This window comes from Chrysemys picta, chromosome 4 (assembly GCF_011386835.1).
Source record: "Chrysemys picta bellii isolate R12L10 chromosome 4, ASM1138683v2, whole genome shotgun sequence".
Taxonomy (NCBI): domain Eukaryota; kingdom Metazoa; phylum Chordata; order Testudines; family Emydidae; genus Chrysemys; species Chrysemys picta.
Window position 1 is genome coordinate 68,107,985 of NC_088794.1, and position 23,051 is coordinate 68,131,035.

General features: G+C 40.1%; 2 protein-coding genes across 10 annotated transcripts in view; one reads left to right on the forward strand and one right to left on the reverse strand.

Moving 5' to 3' along the window:
• The window catches only part of SLC5A12 (solute carrier family 5 member 12), a 31,700-nt gene extending 27,250 nt beyond the window's left edge, over positions 1-4,450 (forward strand). The window contains exons 14-15 of the mRNA XM_005300327.4: positions 514-641; positions 3,309-4,450. Coding sequence (XP_005300384.1) covers positions 514-641; positions 3,309-3,473 — 293 coding nt within the window. The 3' untranslated portion in view covers positions 3,474-4,450. The remainder of the gene's footprint in view (positions 1-513; positions 642-3,308) is intronic.
• A 13,800-nt stretch (positions 4,451-18,250) lies between these two features.
• Positions 18,251-23,051, reverse strand: part of ANO3 (anoctamin 3) — a 390,311-nt gene continuing 385,510 nt past the window's right edge. For all 9 annotated transcript variants that reach the window (XM_065592543.1, XM_065592540.1, XM_042855401.2 and 6 more), the window contains 3 exons: positions 20,686-20,766; positions 19,527-19,632; positions 18,251-18,932 (listed from right to left, as the gene is read on the reverse strand). In XM_065592543.1, coding sequence (XP_065448615.1) covers positions 18,750-18,932; positions 19,527-19,632; positions 20,686-20,766 — 370 coding nt within the window. In that variant the 3' untranslated portion in view covers positions 18,251-18,749. The remainder of the gene's footprint in view (positions 18,933-19,526; positions 19,633-20,685; positions 20,767-23,051) is intronic.

The following is a 23,051-nucleotide window of genomic DNA, read 5'->3' on the forward strand; positions in this document are numbered from 1 at the left end:
TTCAGCCTCCAGTGGCCCTAAGATCAGGGGACAGAAAAGTGGTTTAACTGCACCTTGCCTCACCCTCTCAGCTGCTCTGACAGGAACATGGCCCAGCTGAGCATTCAGCTCAATATCTTCCTGTCTTTGTTAGAGAGATCAAACTAGTTTTCCTTTTTGAAATGAAACAAACAAATAAAAAGTCAAAACGAAGCAAACAGGCATATGCCTGTTTAGCCGCTTCCTTGATATTTACATAATTAATAAACAGAGATGCTCATCTGACACCCTCTCCCCAATGCAGCTTTAGATGAGATCAATACAAAATCCCTAAGTGGATATTTTTCTCAGCCAGATGGATTAATTGCTTGAGACCATGATAGCTGAGATTCATCTGGGCAAAGATGACACTTGAGCCCCCACACAGACCATGGAATAACTACCTGTCTTAACTTCATCTGCTGTCTTGTGTCTCCTTTCTCTGCTTGGATGTCCATGGAAAATACCATTAACAAATATTTGTATTCTTTCCAGGTCCTGATAAAGGAAAAGATGTGAAACCAGTGTTAATAAGTCCTGTCTGCAACTTGTTTTGTTTTTGGTCTAAAAAATACAAAACATTATGCTGGTGTGGCGTGCAGCACGACAGCACAACAATTCCTGTGAGTCTATTTCATAACAGAACAGCACATTACAGTATTAGGCTGTGCCTGCTGTGCAAAGTATTTGATAAATGGATCAGATTTAGACTTCAAATTCAAAATTACTGCAGAAAAGGCCGCATACAGTTAAGAGGAAATCAGACCAGAATTGAAAAAAATCAGCCTTATTCTGCTCATTATTTAGCCCCCAATCATGTTACAATGTGTCACTATTTACAGGTACAGAAGGATCACAGAATCTAGAGAGGAAGAAGCCCTGTTATGTGACATCAATGCTCCTTGTAATGCATGGTATAATCCCCTTACACATCAACAGGGAGCATATCAGATATTATGTCATTATTATATTTAATCTTAGCCAAGAGGCCAAGAAGGGAGGTCAAGCAAGGCATTATTTAATATTTTAAAGAAACAAAAATACAGAAGAAATGGACAGGTACCAATCTTCCTATGATGTCTTAAAAACATATCTAAAGTTTAGAATTAGGGTAATATTTTCAAAGTATTTAAGTGATTTAAGAGCTTAAGTTCAAGTTTCAAATGTGACTCAGGCATGTAGGAGCTCAAGTCCCATTGATTTTCATTGAAATGTAGGCACTTAAGGCCAGATTTTGAAAGGTATTTAGGTGCCTAAAAGTGCATATAAGTCTCTAGTGGAATTTTCAAAAGCACCTGTGTGTCTGGAGCCAGATTTTTAGAAATATTAGGTGCCTAACTCCCTTTGATTTCAATGGAAATTAGGCACTTAGACATTTTGAAAATCCCACTAGGTGCCTCTCTGTGTCTTTAGGTGCCTAAATGCCTTTGAAAATCTAATCTTTATTGCCTAAGACAAATTGCCTAAGACAAATTCCTTTTACCCAGTGAAATGTGCATGTATTTCAGAAATGAAAGTACTGTAGGTTTGTGAAGAACACGTGCTGGGAAGCTGCAAGAGTACTTATTTGGTTTTGAATTCTGTGGATGCAATCAGAACTGAATTGGGGTTCAGGATCTGGGTAGGAAATGAGAATTAGGCACCATGGACTCCCTTTGAGATTATGTATAATTTTTTTGCTCATATTACATTTTTTCAAACATATCAAGAATTACAGCAGAAACATGACAATTAGGGTAAGAGCAAAAGAAATGATCTGTCCTCTTATAGCACAAGAAAACCTGATCACCTAGTTTCCATGATCTGCTCATTTGTGTCATTCTTATGTGGAAGTTGAGAGAGCATCATTCTAAGGACACGATTCTGCTCCCATTGAAGTTAACATCAGTTTTGCCACTGAGTTCAGTGGGGTCAGGTTCAGGCTTTAGATAATTATTAGTACACCTTTTAAAAGTATCTGGGACTGGGGCTAAATATTAACAAGCCGAAGGACACAGTGGAGGAAAAGATGTGAAGTCAATTCCTTGCTTTTGTCTCTGTTCTGAAAAGTGACTGTAAAAGCCATATGGTCTATTGGATTCTGTCATATATGTGTTTGAAAGGGTCCATATTGTGCCTGGCCTATATAGAGCTTTGCTGAGCTGTAAGGAAGAATAAGGCTCCCACTCCTAAAATCTTGGGTCAAAATGCAGGTCAGGTGGTGGCAATGGGGACCAACGACTGCACAGCTGTTACTCCTTCCCCGTCTCAGAGCGGGTGGATAGGGAGGAGGCAAAGAGGGCCGGAACCTTGGTTCCACCCTCCTAATGCACTGGCCAGTGAAGCTGAGTATCCAGGAGGAGGAGAGTAGAGGAGATGCCCAGTAAATATCTGTGACAGATTATTCACCCCTTCCCCCAGGTGCCAATGGCAAGGATTTGTGACTGTCTCAGTCATGATTCCATCCTGGTGCTCCTCCTAGCATAGTGCTGCCCTGTACTTTGGGAGGCACTGTGGCCTAGTGGATAGAGCACTGACCTGGGGCTCAGGAGACCTGGTTCTGCCACTGGCCTGCTGGGTGACCTTGGGCAAGTGACTTCACCAGTCAGTGCCTCAATTTCCCCATCAGTAAAATGCGGATAATGAATATATAAGCAATTATTACTACTACTTAGGGCACTGAGCAAGCAAACCCTATATAAATATTTTTCCCCCCTAACTGCCAGTGCAACCTGAGCTCTGAGAGATGAGATGGCTCATCCCTTCTTTTGCATCACTAAGTGTAATAAAGACCCTTTAGGATACTCTCTTGATCCATGTATATCACACCTGTGGATTATTTTCAGATTATGCCCTCAGTGTCCCCTTCTCTTCAGTGGGTTTGCACAGGTGCAACGTATTGGCCCTGTAACACACAAAAAAGGAATATCTTCTGGGGTTTTCAGAGGAGCATCAGGAAGTTTCAGGTGCCTGAATCTTACTGAAATCCAGTGAGATCTGGGCACCTAACTCCCATAAACTCATTTGAAAATCCCATCCAGAATCTAGCTCATTCTCTTGTCGCTGTGTTTGCTGAGCAGGGTTAAAAGGAGGAAAATGATTCAAAGCCTTTTTTGTGTCATACACACAGGGAGCAGGTCTGTGATGGATAAGAGTCACTTTACAGAGTAGAATCACACTTCAAACTCTTCCTACAGGGACGAGATGCATAAATCCAACTATGATTTACTAGGGTTGGTTTTATTCATGTTTGAAATATGGAAAATCACAGTTATTCTTCAAACTACTGTATTTTTATTCCTATTTCTCAGGAGGACTCTGAAAACAATCTGTGTAAAGACGGTGCAAAGAAGGCAGGGACAGATGAGCCCCTCCAGAATGGTTTCAACAAAGAAACCCAGAGTCATTTACCTGGTTATAATCATCATGAAAAATCCTACACCAATACGAGCATAGAGACAGAATCCTACTTCTAGCGGCTGCGGGGGAAAAAACCTAACGTCTCATGGAAATCAAACTGCATTGCTCCAGCTTTAGAAAACAAGGACTGTACCTAGCTTGTCAGTTGTATTTTACTAAGTCCTGGTTGACCAGAGCAGCATAAGGTTGTCACTGCAGAGAGTGAGGTAAAAGCCAGATTCAATTTTAGTTATGAAATTGATATTAAAACCAGGGCATCCATTCTTTAAAGACACCGTGATGCTGGTGTATCAGGAGAGATGAAAAAACTGAAGCTTATTATGAAAATTTCTATTACATGTTTAGCAAAAGATGTGCATTAATGTTGGTGCTGTGGCCAAATTCCAATCTGAGCAAGTATAGTCCATCTGTCAACAATTTATTTTGGAAAATCCAACCATCCAGAGGCATCCCTTCCTTTTTGTCCGAAACTAGGATGTAGTGCTGCTGTTCACCTCACTTATGGATGAGGTGATATCTGTATCTGCTGTTATTTTCTCCCACAACCATCTCTGTGCTTTCCCCCACATCCCTCCTTATGCAGTTAGACACAGAACATCCATCCTGGTTGGAAAATCCTTTCCACATTCAAATCTCCCCTGAAGACCTGCTTCTACCAGAACACATATTGGCCTTGAGCTGGCCAACAACCTGGGACATTTGATTGTAGAACAAACAATTTAAAAATGAACTTTTATAAAAAATGTATGTTATCAAGCCATAGTCAATCACGACTATTTTACTTGTAGGTCAGGCTTCTTTCTCATACTCACTCTCTGGTCATTTTCACTTTGTAAGGAGCTCTGAAGTGGATTGGCCTGCGAAGTTGGTGATGAGCGAGGCTGAAGGAAATATGAGGACTCACTCAACCAACAGAAAGATGATGAACATTTTTTCCCTCAGATATATGCCTTTTCTAAACTCTAATGGCAGCAGTATCCATCAGAATGCATTGACATATGTAACAATAAAAAGTTGGATATTTGGTACAGAGGACACCGCTCCTTTGCTGAATGAGCTCCCACATTAGCAGAGCCATCATTCTCCCCTCATTGCTCCCCACTTCTTGGTAAGCTGGCTCCACGCTGTCCAATAGCATGTTGGTCCAGTTGGAAGGATAAGTTCTGAGGATTTGGTCCAGTCTGTCATAGCATGGACATGTTTTCCCAGTCTGACCCAGACCTTATTATTTTTCCTGGGCCTTGTTATAATGGCCTTAAGTCCCTGGATTTTTTTTCTCTATTCTGCTTGATGCCCATCTCAGGTAGTCGCTCAGACACCCAGCCATACATCCATCTATTCTCAATGCCTGAGTTCAACTGTGCCTGACTTGCCTCATCTACCCAGGTGGCCATCAGTGCCCACATATCAGCTTCAGATCAGCTGGCAGCACAGTCATAAGAACTGTGAAGACATGCTATCCAAAGAAATTGATTTCTGGGGAAATAGCACACAGTGTGCGCAGTGGTACGTGCAAGGATAAGTAGCTTCCAGAAACCATGACCGCTGTGCAGTGCAGTTCAGAAAATGGACCAGACAGACCACCTAATCAGTGACCTGTGCACTACGGACTGGTAGTGGGGGAATTATTTGCACCATAGAGACTATTATTCCAGTGTTACCCATCCATATTGACACTGCATTATTGGAATTTGGCACAGCAGAGAACCACATGGTGGTTTGAAGCCAGTCTAATCCAAATGGCACTATGAACATGAGTGTATTGTTGGGAGTTACTCTATATGTGGACATGAGGTGTATTGCAGGTGTGTCAGGGAACTAAGCGGCAGTTCGCATGGCACATTTCTGCAGTATTGATAAGGCCTTCATTAGGAAAAATAAATGTTTGCTAGTTCTCCCAATGAATGAGTCCATTTGCTTGACTAGGGATCAGTTTGGCTAAGGACTGACATACTGTTGGGACTGACATTCTGAGTCATGGGTAAATTCACTTCATTATTTCTTTTGTGGTCCTCTTAGTGGCTCAACTCTGCTTGCTGGTGCCAGACTTCTTTCCTCCCTGCATACAGGTCCCTTTCTGCTCTGCCCCTACACCTGACACTCTTTCTACTTCTATGGAACATCCTTCCTCAGGTGGTTAGCAAGGCAATGATTGTATGTGGAAGTTTTATTAAAATAGCTGACAAATTTATGACATATAGGAGTGTAAGCTAAGCCACTAATAACTGTTGTGCTTCAGGGTGTGAACTAATTCCTTGCAGGGGTGAGTAACGAAATCACTCTCAACACCTCACCATAAATAGTACTCTACAGCCTGATGGTGCATTATGTATTATTTCATCCCCTGGCAGAAGCAGGATATTAGGCTAGAGGGCCAATGGTTGCATTTCATATAGCACCTCCTACCACATGGTCAATTGTTGCATAGCGATAGCTGTACTGTGAGGCAACAGGAGCCAATTTTATAATTTCTCAAGATTTTTAGAAATTTACTCATTGCAATTTCCTCCTATGCTAAGAGTCTTCTCAAATTCTGTATATTGATGGAGTATACAGCCCCCCCCCCCAAAAATTTGTCAATAAACTAGTTTTCACCAATTTTTAAAGACAAGCAACCTTAATATCTTCCTAAATTAATTGTCATAAACAAAATAGATGCTTCTTATTAGTACAGTAACTCCTCGCTTAACATTGTAGTTATGTTCCTGAAAAATGCTACTTTAAGCAAAACGATGTTAAGTGAATCCAATTTTCCCATAGGAATTAATGTAAATAGGGGGGGGTTAGGTTCTAGGAAATTTTTTTTTGCCAGACAAAAGACTATATACATATATATACACACACACACACACACACACACACACACACACAGTATAAGTTTTAAACAAAGAATTTAATACTGGTACACAGCAATGATGACTGTGAAGCTTGGTTGAGGTGGTGAAGTCAGAGGGTGGGATATTTCCCAGGGAATGCTTTACTGCTAGATGATGAACTAGCACTCGGCTGAGCCTTCAAGGGTTAACACATTGTTGTTAATGTAGCTTCACACTCTACAAGACAGCACGAATGGAGGGAGGGGAGACAGCATGGCAGAGAGAGACACAGACAGTGTGTGAGAGAGAGAGACACGTGTTGACCCCACTCTAAGTACACTGCCTTTTTAAGTAGATCAGCAAGTTGAGACAGCAGCTGTGGCCAGCAAACTCCATCCGTCCTGAGCCCTGTCATGTCCTGCTCTGTGGAGATGGGGGGCAGGAGTGGGGGGGAGTGGAACACCCTGACGTTAGTATCCTCTTCCCCCCTCCTCCTCCCGCACAGCAAGTAGGAGGCTCCCAGGAGCAGCTCCAAGGCAGAGGGCAGGAGCAGCACATGGCAGTGGGGGGAGGGACAGCTGAACTGCCTAGCAATTGATAGCCTGCTGTTGCACAGGGAACTTAGGGGAGCTGATAGGGGGGCTGCCGGTCCACTCTGGTTCCAAGCCCCCATGAACTAGCTCCAATGGGCTGCTCTTTCTGCAAGCAGTGGACAAAGCAGGCAGCTGCCAAACGTTATAAAGGAGCATTGCACAACTTTAAACGAGCATGTTCTCTAATTGATCAGCAACAAAACAGTGAAACAACGTTAACTGGGATGACATTAAGTGAGGAGTTACTGTATTATTTTAAATGTGAAAAATGCTGGAAAACTGTACTGGTTAGAGTCAAAGGCTGTGACAAACTTCTTCACATAAAACTGCCAACGTACTTTGTTTTAGTCAGTTATCCCAGCCCTTGGTTCTTTTTCAAATCAAAGTTGCTGGTTGTACCTAGTGGTGTCGTGATTTTGTCATGTAGTCAAACATTTAGCAAGATCTAAGTTGAATCTCATATATGGACTTAAATAAGGTATGAAGCCCAGTCAATTGCTAGTGCATTTTCTAATCTTGCCATCGCACTTCAAGGCATATGGTTTTACAGAATTAGAATTCCAAAGAGCTACTGTTTCAATATAATTAATATTCAGGTCAAGATTGGGTAGAATTACCTTCTCATCTCTGAGCCATTGATCATTCCAAATCAATTCACACTTCCTTCTGCTAAGTCTGGAGCTGAGAAAACACAAGGGAAGGTCAGAGACACAGATGCTTGAAAATCTTTGGACAGGATGGACTAGTCCCTTTACTGCCTGTTCAGTCACTCACACAGCTAATGAAATGTAGTTCTGACCAGTATAATTTTCTAGTGCCCCGTTCCTGGCCCTCTACCTGACTTCTGACTGGACAAAGGGGAGGTGTGGGGACCAGATTTTCAAAGAGCTCAGTTCCTTGCATCTGAGCACTTTCAAAAAATCTGGCCACACTACTTAGATACAAGCAACAGAGGGCCCTGTGGCACCTTAAAGACTAACAGAAGTATTGGGAGCATAAGCTTTCGTGGGTAAGAACCTCACTTCTTCAGATGCAAGACTTCTTCTTGCATGCATGTTGCTTTTTACAGATTCAGACTAACACGGCTACCCCTCTGATACTTAGATACAGTAACTCCTCACTTAACGTTGTGGTTATGTTCCTGAAAAATGCGACTTTAAGCGAAATGATGTTAAGCGAATCCAATTTCCCCATAAGAATTAATGTAAATGAGGGGGTTAGGTTCCAGGGAATTTTTTTCACCAGACAAAAGACTACCTACACACACACACACACACACACACACACACACACAAAAGTTTTAAACAAACAATTTAATACTGGTACACAGTAATGATGATTGTGAACCAGTGGGTGGGATATTTCCCAGGGAATGCCTTACTGAGCAATTGGCTGAGCCCTCAAGGGTTAACTCTTACACTCTACAAGGCAGCAAGAATGGAGGGAGGGGGAGAGAGAGAGATGCGCATTTCCCTTTTAAGTACACTGCCTTGTTAATTAGATCAGCTTGCTGAAACCACAGCTGCTGCCAGCAAAGCCCTGTCCTGTGTCCCCCCTGCTCTATGGAAGATGGGGTAAGCGCAGGGCCGGCCCTTCCACTAGGCAACCCTAGGTGGTTGCCTAGGGCGGCAAGATTTGGGGAGTGGCATTTTGCCGCCCTCGGCAGAAATTCTACGGCGGGGGGCCCTTCTGCTCCGGATCTTCGGCGGAAATTCGGCGGCGGGTCCTTCACTTGCTCCGGGACCTGCCACTGAAGTGCCCCGGAGACGCGGAGCGGAAGGACCCCCGCCGAAGACCCAAGGTCCCCTGAATGCTCAGAGGAGGAGCGCTGCCGCCTAGGGCGGCAAAAACCCTGGTGCTGCTCCTGGGTAAGCGGGCTGTAGGGGGGGACACCCTGACATTAGCCCCCCTCTTCCTTCCATCCCCCCTGCACAGCAAGCAGGAGGCTTGGGGAGCAGCTCCGAGGCAGAGGACAGGAGCAGCACATGGCAGTGGGGGGAGGGACAGCAAAGGGCTGCTCTTCCTGCAAGCAGTGGACAAAGCAGGCAGTTACCAAAAGGCGACTTTAGAAGGGAGCTTTGCACAATTTTAAACAAGTATGTTTCCTCATTGGTCAGCAACAAAACAACGTTAACCGGGACGACTTTAAGTGAAGAGTTACTGTTCCTAACTGGGAGCTGAGCTTTTGGGAACAGCCCACCACTTACTGAGGTGACTAAATGAGACTTGCTGAATGCTGCACTCTTTTGAAAATTTGGCCTCACATTCCTTCTTCACTTCCCTTTTCTCTTTCCCCCCTTTCTTCCTAATTTGATCTCACAGCCTCATTGTTCTAAGCTTTTTTGCCATTTTCTTCCCAGGATCTGAATCTGCTGCTTTCATATATAGTCACCCATTCCTCCCAAATGAGGTTTTTTTTTAAAACTGCAACTCCAAAGAAATGCCAACCGGATAACAAAAACATAGCCTCTATTCAAATGTAACCTCAGGTTGCCATCCATCAGATTCAAGACTGACTCTTTAGCATTTGGGGCCAATTTTTCATGACAAGTAACAATCCCCCCCCCCCCCAATGTACTAACATTAAGTGCATGTACCGAACCTTGCACTTGCATATGCAATTTACATGAAGCACATTTACAAATCCCCAGCTATCAATCCATGTGCCATGACCTACCTGCTTGAACAAAGACGGAGAATGTTCAGGAGTGTTGTGTGCAGGGGTACTTTTGATTGTGCTTTCCTTTTGCTGGACTTTAAAAGTTTCAGTCTGGTCCTTCAGGTTTTAGAGCTGCTCTTCTATTGCAGTATAACTTTTGTACTGTATCCTAAATTAATTTGCAAATATTTAAATAGTAAAGGGTTAAGAATGTGCCATAGTGAAGGGAAGTCTATGGGAGAAATCTGGGGAGAGAGGAAAACTCTGCAAGACTCTAAGGACCCAGGGCTCAGTATAGGAGCATGAAGGTGATATTGAGGCAACAGAAAGGATGCAAGTGGAATCACTGATAGCTAGATTACAAATGCATTACAATCATAGACTATAATGTTAGCTTTCTCTGCTGCAGCACTGAGGATCAAAGAAGAGCAGCTGGTGAAGCATGGAGAAAAGTAGAGGTAATATAAATGAGAAAAATAGGGATAAAATACTTGGAAGCTAATTCTGTCCCCTCCTCCACAGCTGGGTGGGTCCTGAGCAGCAGAATTGATTGAGTTTATCTTCACAGATCAGGAGAAAGTTTGGGGGACTTCAAAGGGATACACTCCTCTACCTGGCATAGAGTCCTAGTCCAGAGCACTTCCTGTGCAGCCTGGGCTGATGAATGGATGAGTTCAGAGACTCCAATACTGGTTGGATTCTCCAGTGCTTCTACTCATGGGTTAATGCAGCTCCATGGTCAGGGGAAGGAGAATGGTGAGGAGTCCTTTACGGACACCTTAAAATATCCATATACTTAGGAAGACTTCAGCACACGTTTCAGTGCTGTGGGGCTTGCTGGGGCAAGATGCAGAAAACGCTGGTCCTGATTCAATGAAACACTTAAAAACATGCTTTTCTTTGAGCATGTGACTAGTGCAGGGGTCGGCAACATTTGGCACGCGGCTCATCAGGGTAAGCACCCTAGCAGGCCGGGCCAGTTTATTTACCTGCTGACGTGGCAGGTTCGGCCGATCGCGGCCCCCACTAGCTGCAGTTCGCCGTCCCGGGCCAAAGGGGTGACGGGAAGCCGCGGCCAGCACATCCCTCGCCCGCGCTGCTTCCCACCGCCCCCATTGGCCTGGGACGGTGAACCGCGGCGAGTGGGGGCCGCGGTCGGCCGAACCTGCCGCATCAGCAGGTAAATAAACTGGCCCGGCCCGCTAGGGTGCTTACCCTGGCGAGCTGCGTGCCAAACGTTGCCGACCCTTGGACTAGTGTTTTTTCACCTTCCTCTGCAGCATGGGGCTCTGGTCACTTGCAAGTTTAAATTAGTGTAAATGGTGGATTCTCTGTAACTTGGAATCTTTAAATCATGATCTGAGGACTCCAATAACTCAACCAGAGGTTATGGGTCTATTACAGGAGAGGTGGGTGAGGTTCTGTGGCCTGCAATGTGCAGGAGGTCAGACTAGATGATCATGATGGCCCATCTGACCTTAAAGTTTGTGAGTCAATGGGATGACATATGTGCACATATTTAAGTGTTTTCCTGAACTTGCATCTGTGTAAACACATGGATCTGTTCAATTCAGTAGAAGTTTTGCTACAGACTTTGTTGTGACCAAGATTTGGCCCTAAGAGATTAGTATAGAGGAAAATCTTACATTCACACTGTGGGTTGGAGGAGGAGAGGTGCAGAAAGTGATGACTCAAGACTTCAGCCCTATCACCACTTTTTTCTATTAAAGTTTCATTTTTACCTGGTTGAGAAGGATTCTAGATGGTGATCATGGTTAATCATTTTAAACAAAAAATCCAGTAGCTCTTTGTCAGACATTCTTGGGAATATCTTTCATTGCATCCCTGATGGGCTCATCATCCCAGTGACTTGATACTGCATTGAAGTGGGTGCACCCACCAAAAGTAAGATAGCATTTCCAATTCAATGATTCATATAGAATAAATTCACAACAGTGTGGTGTCTCTCATTAACATGGTGTATATATGTTGTGGTGACTCCTTGAGTTGAGGTGGACTACAACTATGTAGAGGACACAGTTTACCAGAAATACATTAGTGTAAAGAGTGTGTGTGTGTTTTACTAAAACTTTCAATGTTTGTGATAAAGAAATTCCACATCTGCTTTAAAGATATCAAGTTTATTACTGAAAAATGCAATATTCAAATGTGTATGATACAATAAGTAGTTGAATTTGTACATGTAAACCTTGATAAAGTAAACAGCATCTCAAGGACAAATTTATGCCAAAAGTGTCTTACAACAGTTAATCAGATCAATCACTTTCCAGGAAAAAAAAAACAAAGCCTTTTCCTTTGTACGACATAAAACTGTTTTTTCCTGTGTGAATTCTTAAAGTTTGAGGCTATTCATAGGGTCATAAAAAGTAATTTTAAACACAAAAGGAAACCAACAATTAACAGGCCACAGAGGCTTTTAGTATGTAATGCTTGAGTCAATTATTCTCAAACATTTTCTGGTAAGTATTGCAATCTCATTTTAAATATTACTTACAAAGTTTGGACTTGTAAATAGAAAAAATAGAGGAATTTTTTTCCCTAATTCTTTACTTAGAAACCAAGTTGTATTTAAATATTACATAAATTTCAAATATATACACAAATATATTTAGAAATCTCCTATGATCATGATATTGCAAGTCAGCCAGGACTATTATTAGAGTAAAAATGATTTAACTTAGTTATTTTGTAACATTTTTACACACAATTCTTTTCAAACAATTGAAATTTTAGTGTTACTAACCTACGTAGAAATTAGAATAAACAATTTGGCAGACTGTACAAATACAAGATTCTGAGTCATCTAAATGGAACTCAAAATAAAAAGATGATCAGATTCTTTTATTTTTTAGGGGAGTAGGATGGGGTGGGCAGAGCAACTGCCATGTTCTCAGTGATTAAAATGCATTGGGTTCAATGCTAATTTCTCAACTATTAGTATCCTAATCACAAATTCCTGGCAATATCAATGCAAGTCTATGCAGAATATATTACATAACAAAGGCTATGGCAAAAAAGTTAGTGCAAGCCAATGGAGACATTAAAGGGTACATTTTTTAATGCAGCGCACAGATATTCAGCTATAGGAATAATTAACATTTCATGGCTAAATCACCATGCTGCATTAAAAATTTACCTCTATAGGGAACAGCAAAGTGATTTCTATGCACTCCCTAGCTGTACTATCACAATGAAGTTGTGCTGTCATGGTGATGCTAAACCATGCCAATATAAGGTGGCAGCACATAACATTACAGTGTAAAGATGAGGCCAACACTATCAATACAAACCCTGTGTTGATGGTTTCAAAATGATCTCAATTAAGTCAAGTTATATATGTTAATATTATACAATAGCGAAGGACATAGGATCTCGAGATTTCAGTATTTTGAGAACATACGTGGGAATTTAGTGATTTTCAAAGGTGCTGGATGGACAGTTCTCGAAAATGAAGTCCTAGCTGCAGATACAGCAGCAGTGCATGCTTCCTCACACTACTCTGTCAAAGTGCACTCTGACCTGGAAGAAGTATCTGTGCATATTCCCTAACTTCGACCTTGCTACTGAGAATGCCAACAAGAGAGTCAGTTCTGGTGGAATTTTTGTGATGTAGACAATTGTTCATTGGAAACAAGACTCAGGCCACGTAAGTCACTGAGAAGGTATCAGTTGACCCACCTGGCTAGGATCTAATTGTGATCTAAAAATGAAAGACTTCGTCTCATCACCCATCCCCTCGCCCATCCAGCTGCCTTTAAATTAAGCACAGAATTTGGCCAGAATGAGTAATAAATCCCAAAAGAAAAGGAAATGAAGCATGAAAACTACTACAGCAACTTAACTGCAACCCTCTTATTCTTGATTACAACCAATATAGGACCTGATCCAAAGGCAAGTGGAGTCAATGGGAGTCTTTACATTGACTTTAATAGGCATTGGATCAGGACCATCCTGCATCTGTTCCTCAATGGATTTTTTACAATGTTGGATTGTTACATTCTATCACTGTAAAATATATAATTTTACCAATATGGATACAGTACGGGAGGAGATAGAGAGTTTGGACTAACTGTATAAGTGATTTTCAATGGGGCGTTCATAAGAGACTTAAGAGCTTTTGAAAATGTTACCCTTTAGCTGTATTAGTATAGTAAGCCATACGTGGGTGTGCTGTGACAGGCTTAGTAATTTCTTTGATTTTTGCCCTGTATAACAGTCTGTCTACATACCAAATTTCCTGTGAGTTTTAGTCTCAGCTGCAATATTATGTAAAAACACAAACATGGTTGCATGTTCAATTTCCATACATTTGTCCTGAGTTATCGTCTTCAGTCTTTTGTGAAAATTACGAAACAGGAAAAATTTCCTGTTGGACAGAAGATTGCTTTTATTAGGAATGTTAAGTGAACTTATCCCTAAATTACTTCGCACTTCTCAGTTATCTCCATCTTTATATCATGCCTTGCATATGAAAGTTTATTTAGTTTTATCTTTCTATAACTTTTTTCTTTTCATATGTAGCTACTTAAGTAAAATGAATTTTCTTTATAAACTTGTTGCCCACTAAATGTTAAAGAGAGTTTGTTTACACTTATTTTAGTGAGTATGTATGCTAAAATGCAGTTATCTATATCATAGTAGCCATATGATTTTTAAAATGAAGAAGGGGGATTTCAAGTGAAACAAAAAAGGAAATAACTCTTGTTAACATGCCTATGTTAATTGATGTGGAATGAACCATATCATGGCACAATCCAGCAGATGAACTAAGTCATAAAAAAGCACAAGCAATCACAGGTAAATGACAATGGTTTTAGTCATCCCACAAATTCTCTGAGTCCGTGTCAGCTTTTGCAATTTACAGGAGAGTAAGTCACAGTAAGAAAATCCCTCAAAGCAGACTACTTGTAGATCTCAAATTATTTTGTTTTTTTATTTAGGATGAGCTAACCCATAGGAACAAATATTATAAAATGCAAATGGCAAAACCAACACTTACTCTAAAAGCTGTGATTCCCAAGCCATTTTTAATTTTTGTAGACCATTTTATAGGAGGGATCCTTTTACGGATCTACCTCTTGAAATCCACACTGGGTCCTATGTATCTTTGATTGTCCACAGAACATAGTTTGAGAATCACTGCTCTTGCACATGTGCAATTCACAGTAATAGTTCACTTGATGTGCTTATTATGTAAAAATGAAATAACATATTTCTAAAGAAAAACAATTATGGTATATTATCTGCATGGAAACTTTAGGCTTGCTGTTTTTGAGATCAGCCTAAAAAGGTATTCTCAAATTTCCCTACAAAATCTTTATGTAAGAGTCGTGTGAGGAGCGTTTTAGGGAAAAAATACACATGTTGGGGACTAGTTTTCATCTTTAAAACACCTTAAAAAGATGCCCAATCCAGCAGTGTGTGTATTATCCTGTGGTGGGCATTTACATTCTAAGTGCCAATCGGAAGCTTGTTTACATGGCACAGCCATGAGCACTAGAGGGGTGTGAATTCCAAAGCATGCCATGGTTGCACACTAATTGGCCCATGAAGACACTAATGGCATGCACTAAAAGTTCCCTAGTGTACATTTACACAGTACTGTTGTACTAAGGCTTGGTCTACACTACCCCCCCTAATTCGAACTAAGGTACGCAACTTCAGCTACGTGAATAACGTAGCTGAAGTTCGAAGTACCTTATTTCGAATTAGTTCAAACTTACCTTGGTCCACACTCGGCAGGCAGGCTCCCCCGTCGACTCCGCGGTACTCCTCTCGGCGAGCTGGAGTACCGCAGTCGACGGCGAGCACTTCCGGGTTCGACTTATCGCGTCCAGACTAGACGCGATAAGTCGAACCCAGAAGTTCGATTTCCAGCCGTCGAACTTGCCGGTAAGTGTAGCCAAGGCCTAAGAGTCCAAACTTCGACTTTAGAAATTCCAGTCAGGGCCCAAGTATGAATACTGAGCTGTTAATCTATATATTGATCTATTCACTTTCAGTGGCAGAAAGTAAATACTAGTGAGGATGATGCAACAGAATTCTTTGAATCAAGCTCTGTTTGGATAATTGTTTTTCTTTTCTCAACCACCAGATTTCTGATCTCACATGTTAGGACAAATTTAAAATGTAAGTTGATGAAAAAGATGAATGCTAAATTGATGGATTTTTTTATTTATTTCTGGAATGAAGATTCCTTTTTGATTGTATCAAGACACTGAGTTCAGATAGGAATAGTTAAGCCATTTTGTACTAGTGACTAGGATCTGTAATATTTAAAAAGCTGTACTGTACCTGCTCATGCGGTCTCTCTTAAGGTGCATGCATAGAACAAAGTTATTATAAACTAGATCGGGAATGATCTAAAGCATTTTTGCACAGATGCTACGTTTTGAAGCTCTGCAGCTTTGGAGACTTCATAAATGAAGCCTGCATGCACAAGTCATTTATAGTGGTCATTTATTTGGAAAGAAATATCTAGAATATGAAAATATAGGTTAATCAGAATTCATGTAATACATAATTCCTGAGGACAGAGTGTGCCTTATATCTTTGTAAGATAATTTGTATTTTATCCAAACACCACACTAAATGAAATCTAGCAGAAAGGTTCTCAGCGAAAACAAATTCCTATGTAGAGGCAATGCCCTTAGACATTGTTAATACACTATAGAAACAAAGGAACAAAAACACACAGTATTTCTCCAGAAGTTCTTGTGCTTTCCCAGCACTTTAAATTAACTGAACAATGTCAAATTTATATATTCCTATCTAACGTACTTCTATATTTCAACACTGAAAGTCATTATAGAAGACTGCTGTACATCTCCAAATCTAAGACCATACTTTATTACAAAAAACATTTCCTTTCTTATTTCTTTATTTTTAATGCCCAATTGAAATTCTTCCAGCTATACATTGATATGTGAAAATATCCTCAGGCCAAAAAAAACCAAAACACATGTAGAAATATTAATCATAAATTTTTGGCTAAATTTATACCAGTCCTTCTGCCTTGTTCCAGCCAAGGCATTTTGTTAAAACATTAAAAGACACATCATTTGTGACCCTATGCGAGTTAATGGATAAAACTAAACTAGGATGCTATAAAGCTGGGGAGTTAATACATTAAACCAGACAATACAGATGTCTTAAGCACAAGACAAAAGCACATTAAGAATTTCTTATTAAGAATCATGTGACACTGAGAATACAGTGTAAACAGAGTAGAATGGAAACCCTTCCTCTTGAATAGAAGCATGGGAAAGTGTCAGTTCTACAGAGCTAGTGCTGTGGAATTTTTGGCTAATACACTTTGATTAGATCCCCATTGGTGCCAAATTGTGGAAACCCAGGCAGTTTTCTTGTCTGGTCATAAAAAGCTGGACTTTCTCACTACCTCAGTGAGGTCAGATATAGGGCCCAATGAAGATCGCAGAAGTCTTTCCATTTCCTTTAATGGGCTTTGGATCAGACCCACAGAAAGGTACATTAGCATAATGTTCCTATTAAAAAAAATTCCTCTTTCATTGGCATTGAAATAATAAAGTAAGATGCATTTTGGATTTGTGCAAGTAAACAGTGGAGTTATACTTGTTACCTAAATAAGGTATTCTGAGAAGGAAAACTTCAATTCCTCTCATTGTCTGCAGCCAACAAGTGATTTCACTGCAGCTTTATCCTTAAGATTGACGCTAGAATTTATCTTTGCTATAGTTTCTGTGCTTTGTTGCATCCTAACATGAGTCTTAAAACTGAAGCAAATTATCTTTGATTTTTTTCTTTTAATTCTTTTCATCTGATAGAAATAAACCATTTTTTAAAACTGTACAAATGAGAAACAGGATGATTTTAGTACCCCCCTTTTCCATAAGTGAATCCTATACACTTGTTTTAGTTTAGTACTTCATTTCTCCCATATTATGAAATATATGAAATGAAGACAATTTCATGACTCTAACCAGAACTGACAATTCAGTATCCTGTATGGATGTGAAAACTGAAGTTCAATTCTCTATGAGAACATTTACTTTTTCTGCTGATTTTGAAAAAAATATTATCCCAAGGCGGCATAAAAGCAGAAAAAATCTAATCTTAACAGTAATATACATATTTTTCCATGCTTTGATTTATTTAGCCCAAGATAAGGAATGCACATTACTGGAATAGACAGAGTGGTGCTATACAATACTCTGCTTCTCTTTCCCTGAACAAGCAAGTCATGATGTTATACTGTATATTTGATATATATCTGCATAAATGACAGTAGCTTGCATACTGTAAAGTTAACTATATATACATGAGTAAATTATTTGCACTGCAATAGAAATTTCAAGTCAACGTTTTATGAAGTCATAGAATCACTATCTAGGTAGATAAACAAAATAATATTGACACATTCATCTGCATGCTACATTTAGCATGGAAATGATTCTTCATTTAGTCTGGAAGTATTTGGAGATGGCCTTTTTGCATATAAAAATGGCAAGACAATTCAAATAGTCACATTTATTTTCAAATATAGCTGCAACATGGGCAATGCATTGATGTATTCTTTCAATGGAACTGATTTTTCTTTGAATTTAGAATTTTTTGGCTTTATCTATAAAGATAGATGGATGAGAAGTGATGTGCAAACCTTGAACTGCATAGTATATATCGAACAGCCTTGTGTCCCCTGTTTAGATCAGGACCGCATCCGCAATCTCACCAAGAGACTAGAACAAACCTGACAAACAGTAAGCTTGAAGGATCATTAACATCAATTTATGGCCACAAAGGCAACAATTAGTCATACTTTTTTTTTCCATAGGCATTACAACTTCAATTGAACAATCAAAAGCTTTAGAAGTAGCAGATGATATATAACTTGATTTTTAGTCATGCCCTTAATATGAAAGTTTTACAGGCAATGTATTTATTTTCATTATGCTGTTGATGACTTGATGAATAGCATGAAAGTTCATTGCAACTTGCTTTACTGATGCATCCAAGTGCTCAACCCCTCATTACACTTTCTAATGAACTGATAGCAACACCTGGTATTGACCACGGACCAGCGACAGATATGGCTATTCATTTTCTTCATTGGAAGCATGTATTTTCCAGGACCCAGCAAATCCTGCTAATATATTTTCCAATAGCAGCATATATACACACTGCTCCTCATTGCCAGATCCACCTCCATTTGAGACCTGCACTAGTCAAGTTTCATGGAATGTTTTTGCTGCTATACGGTATCAACTAAGGCCATTCGTGGTGATACTGTTTCCCATTCTTTTTCCGCTCTCTCTGCAAATGCTCTAGTTCAGCCTCATACATCATTTCCTGGACCAAGTATTTCTCTCTTCTCATTCTGTCGCACAAGTCTTTGGGCATGTCTGGGATCAGGTAGGCAATGAAAGACTTTATTCCAAAAACAAGGTGCTGAAAATAAGAACAGAAATAATTTGTTCAAAGATGCTTAAGTGTTCTGTTTAGGACCAAATTCTGGTGCCATAGAAGTCAATGGCAAAAGTGGGACCAGGATTTGACTCGTGATGTAAATAAAAAAAAATGTAATGCAAGATGTTTCTAAAGCAACCCCTCATATAAGCAATGCGGTACAGTATAACAGGAACACACTTCCTAAAAACAAACCTAAGTTCCAATTAACCTAACGTAGCTTAATGTGCATTCAAGACTCATTCCAGTTTTTTTTTCTATAGCTTCACAAAGATTTGACTGACATCTACATGCCAAATGAGTTTGGACAGAGGAAATGAGGCTCTAGAAACAGTCTGTAGAATTTGTGCAAACTTTCTCAACACAGTTTCCCAGCATGAGGCAGTTGACCAGTACTGGCATTTTCTAATATATCTGGCTCTTCTTTGTCTCTCCATAGAGCATAAGGTGAAATCACCTAGTTTATGATACTAACCAGTACTTTGGTTTTGGGCCCATTGTAGGATATCTGATTTAGACCTTTACACAGCTGGAACAGCAAAAGTAGTATCATTTCTCTCCTAATCCATGACTAACCTCAAATACTATAATGAAAGCCAGCCGCGCAGCTAGCACATGCCAGAACTGCAAGGTGAACTCGTAAGGAGCTGAACTCCAGGGTGGCGCTCTGTAGTCTCGATATCTGTAACAGAAAGAAAAATGTCCTTTGGTAAGAACACTCCTGAAATAATGTGTGGATTCGATCATTACAGAGGTGCTGGAACGAAGAATCACCAAAATGATATGTGGGGTTAGAATATGACCGGAGAATGAGGAATAAAGGAATGGAAATTATCCATTCTAAATACAAATGTTTAAGGATGTATGATAACTATAAACATGCTTCAGTAGCAATTCAATAAAAAAGGGAGGAAAATGATTCACTGTGCATGTGAGTACTGAACAGGGCTGAGCTTAACATAGCTTTTCATTTCAAAAGGGGGTCAGACAAGCATTTTCTTTTGCTTTGATACAGCAGAACCCTCCAGATTCACTTCAAGTTTCAGTGAATCTCTTCCTAAGTAGGCCTAGGTTCATTTGATTTACTTCTGGAATGTCTCAGCCAGCCTCAGCTAAGTGTCAATTTCGAGTAAACCTGAAACTAGACGTGTTTCACTTGTATGAGTTTTGTTGCAAACACTTTGCACAGCTTTGATAAATTAAAGGAAAAAGTTCTCTTCGGCCTGCATCATGGGTCTCTGCTGCATACCCTGTACTCACTCTGCCTACTCCCACTGGGAGCAAATCCTGTGCTGGTTTTAAACCAGAAGCATAATAATACTGCTGTGCTCTTAATATAGCACTTTTCATCTGCAATCTCCGGGTGCTTTATAAAAAGAGGTACCCCCATTTTACAGATGGAGAAACTGAATCATAGACACTTGAGATGACTTGCCCAAGCTCAGGCAGCAGGCCAGTGAAAGAGCCAGGAACAGAACTGAGGTCTTGTCTCCTGACTCCCAGTTCAGTGCTCTATCCACTAGGCCGCACGGCCTCCCCACAGAGGGGTGGAACCTCTATGTCAAACAAACTTATAAGGAAATACTAATAAACAAAAATAATAAAAGAAACTGTTTTCTGACAGTAACTTAAACCCTGGAGTTATAGATGTCAATTTCCATTAGAATCAAATATTCTCAAAGAACAAGGAGCATCTCAATATAGAGATGAAACAAGTTGCGCTTTTAACACATACCTGCAGTATCCTGAGTATCCCATACCAAGCTCATTCAGATCAAATACTGATAAACTACTGTTGACATATCCCTTTAAGCATCTGGAAGGAAAAGACACAATCTCAATATTTTCTGCAAAGAGCAACTGTTTATCATAGACTGTGCATGCAAAACATGTTTCACAGATCTCCCACCATCGCCAATGCATGTCAAGGATTATGGTACACCTTTCAAATCTTTTATTTGATTATTATTTTTATTATTAATTATTATTATTATTATTATTTAGTGGCTAGGTTTTTAGCTGAAAGAGTGCCATAAAGTCAATGGATGTTTCAGGGATAAACCCTCACACTATTTTTTTTTAAATGAATTTTGTGCATTCAAAAGGAGTTAGATGCTGATTTTCACTATTTATCCAATGAACACATACAGCACATTCAGTAGCAAAGCAAGGTTCTCCACAATGTCCTGCCAAAATACCTGAACCTGAAGGGACCTCCTGTAAAGAGAATAAATGCAGTTCAGTCTCCTTGCAGATTCTGCCAATAATGGAGCCAAATAGGGCCAACGTGATGGTGACTTTTATGATCTGGACTTTTACCCACTCAGAACAAAATGGAGAGCACCAAACTGCTTTTCACAGATAGCAAAGAGCCATCTGATGGCAACAATTTTTGGTCATTACTGACAGGAACTACATACAGATTGATGACCCTAGAGGTGAAAGGTTCCATATGTCCCTGAAAAAAATTATGAGCTATCTATTCTTCCTCAGAAAATCTATCCTTGCTACTTAAATCAGTTTTGGTTTAGAAGTGCCTCCTGAAAGGCAAGGAGGATTTAAGAAAAGATGCAGAAGAACAAGAAAAATTAGCAACCTTTAATCTGAGCTATTAAAGAGGTCTTTAAAAGGAACGGTAGCAACACCCTACTTTTCTAAGATACTGCAACGTATGTACCCCAAATCATCTTGTTAGTTTTCTTTTAAATTGGAAGTCCATCGTCATCCTCATAGAAAATCACAATTTGGTTCTCTGAAAAGATGCATGTTAAAAAACAATGCCTTTTGTCTCCTCCTACTGCACAGTGGTGTAGGGGAGTTAATGAAAAAGAGCCATAGCATAATTTTACTGAGCAGCTTGCTATCATGAAGCATGGCCCAGTTCCCACTGAAGACTATGTTAAGGCTCCATCTGAATTCACTGTGAATTGAATGGTTTTGTGACTTTATGTGACAAAAATAAGTGCATATTAAGTGGCATGCCGAAGGGAGGAGTATAAATGTAGTGCCTTCCCTGATAAGCTTTCATCTCCCCTAAGTGGGCCAGCATCAGCAGTAGCAGCAACATCCAATGCAACAACAATTTATGAGTATTATTTATCAAATCTAGTGAAGCCAGAATCTATCCTATCCAATGCCTCCTGAACTCCACCCCCCACCAATGATGAAAAAGGCCAAAGGGGACATTGACAAGGAGGAGGGAAATGATGACCATACAAGAGTTGGTGAAAACCCAAGAAACCGGGCAAGAGGAAACCATAAGGAACAGAACAAAGTTAAAATAAAGTCGTCTCCCAGGAACAAGAGGGTATTTATTGCCTCAATGACAACATCTTTTAAAATCACAAACAAAACTATAAATTAAGGAAACATAATAAAATAATGAAATATATTTACAAAGTTAGTTTTAACATACCCCGCATTGAATGCATAGCTTTCAAGCCAAAGCACAATAAAACATGCTGTCAGCTCACATTTTAGAAATTGTGAGGTACCAGCCATGAACACTAAACAAAGATAAACAATTTTCTAGCTGGTCATTACTTTTCATGAGCACTTAAATGCTGAACCAATTTTATCAAAATGAACTCTGATCAGTGAAAAAGACAACTTTTTCATTTCAAATTTCACCCCTTCTATTTTTGTCCTGCGTGATGGATGGGACCAAACAACCCTCCCCAAAGGTTAAAACCTGAATGTTGAAGAATTAATTCCAGTAGCAAAAATATTACTGCTGTGACTGTGCTCATTGTCCTGGGCTTATTTTTGGCTGGCTAGCTCAACATGACCCATTCTGATGAGCAGCCAAACAAGTCAAAAATCATGTCATGCTGGTCCCTTTATTTCACAGTAAAGCTGAATAGAATAATGCTTCACTACTGAACATAGATATGTAATTAACTTGTGGCACTCACAGCTACAAGATAATAATCACCGTCCTCATTAACCTGCAGAACTCATTATCACAAGGCCAAAATGAAGCAAATTAGACATTTATGTGAAAAATAAGAATAACCACAGTTACATTAGGTAGGATAAAAATTTGTCAGGGTTATAAAGACATCCTGCTTCAGGGCATAAGCCAGCCACTAACTGCCTAAG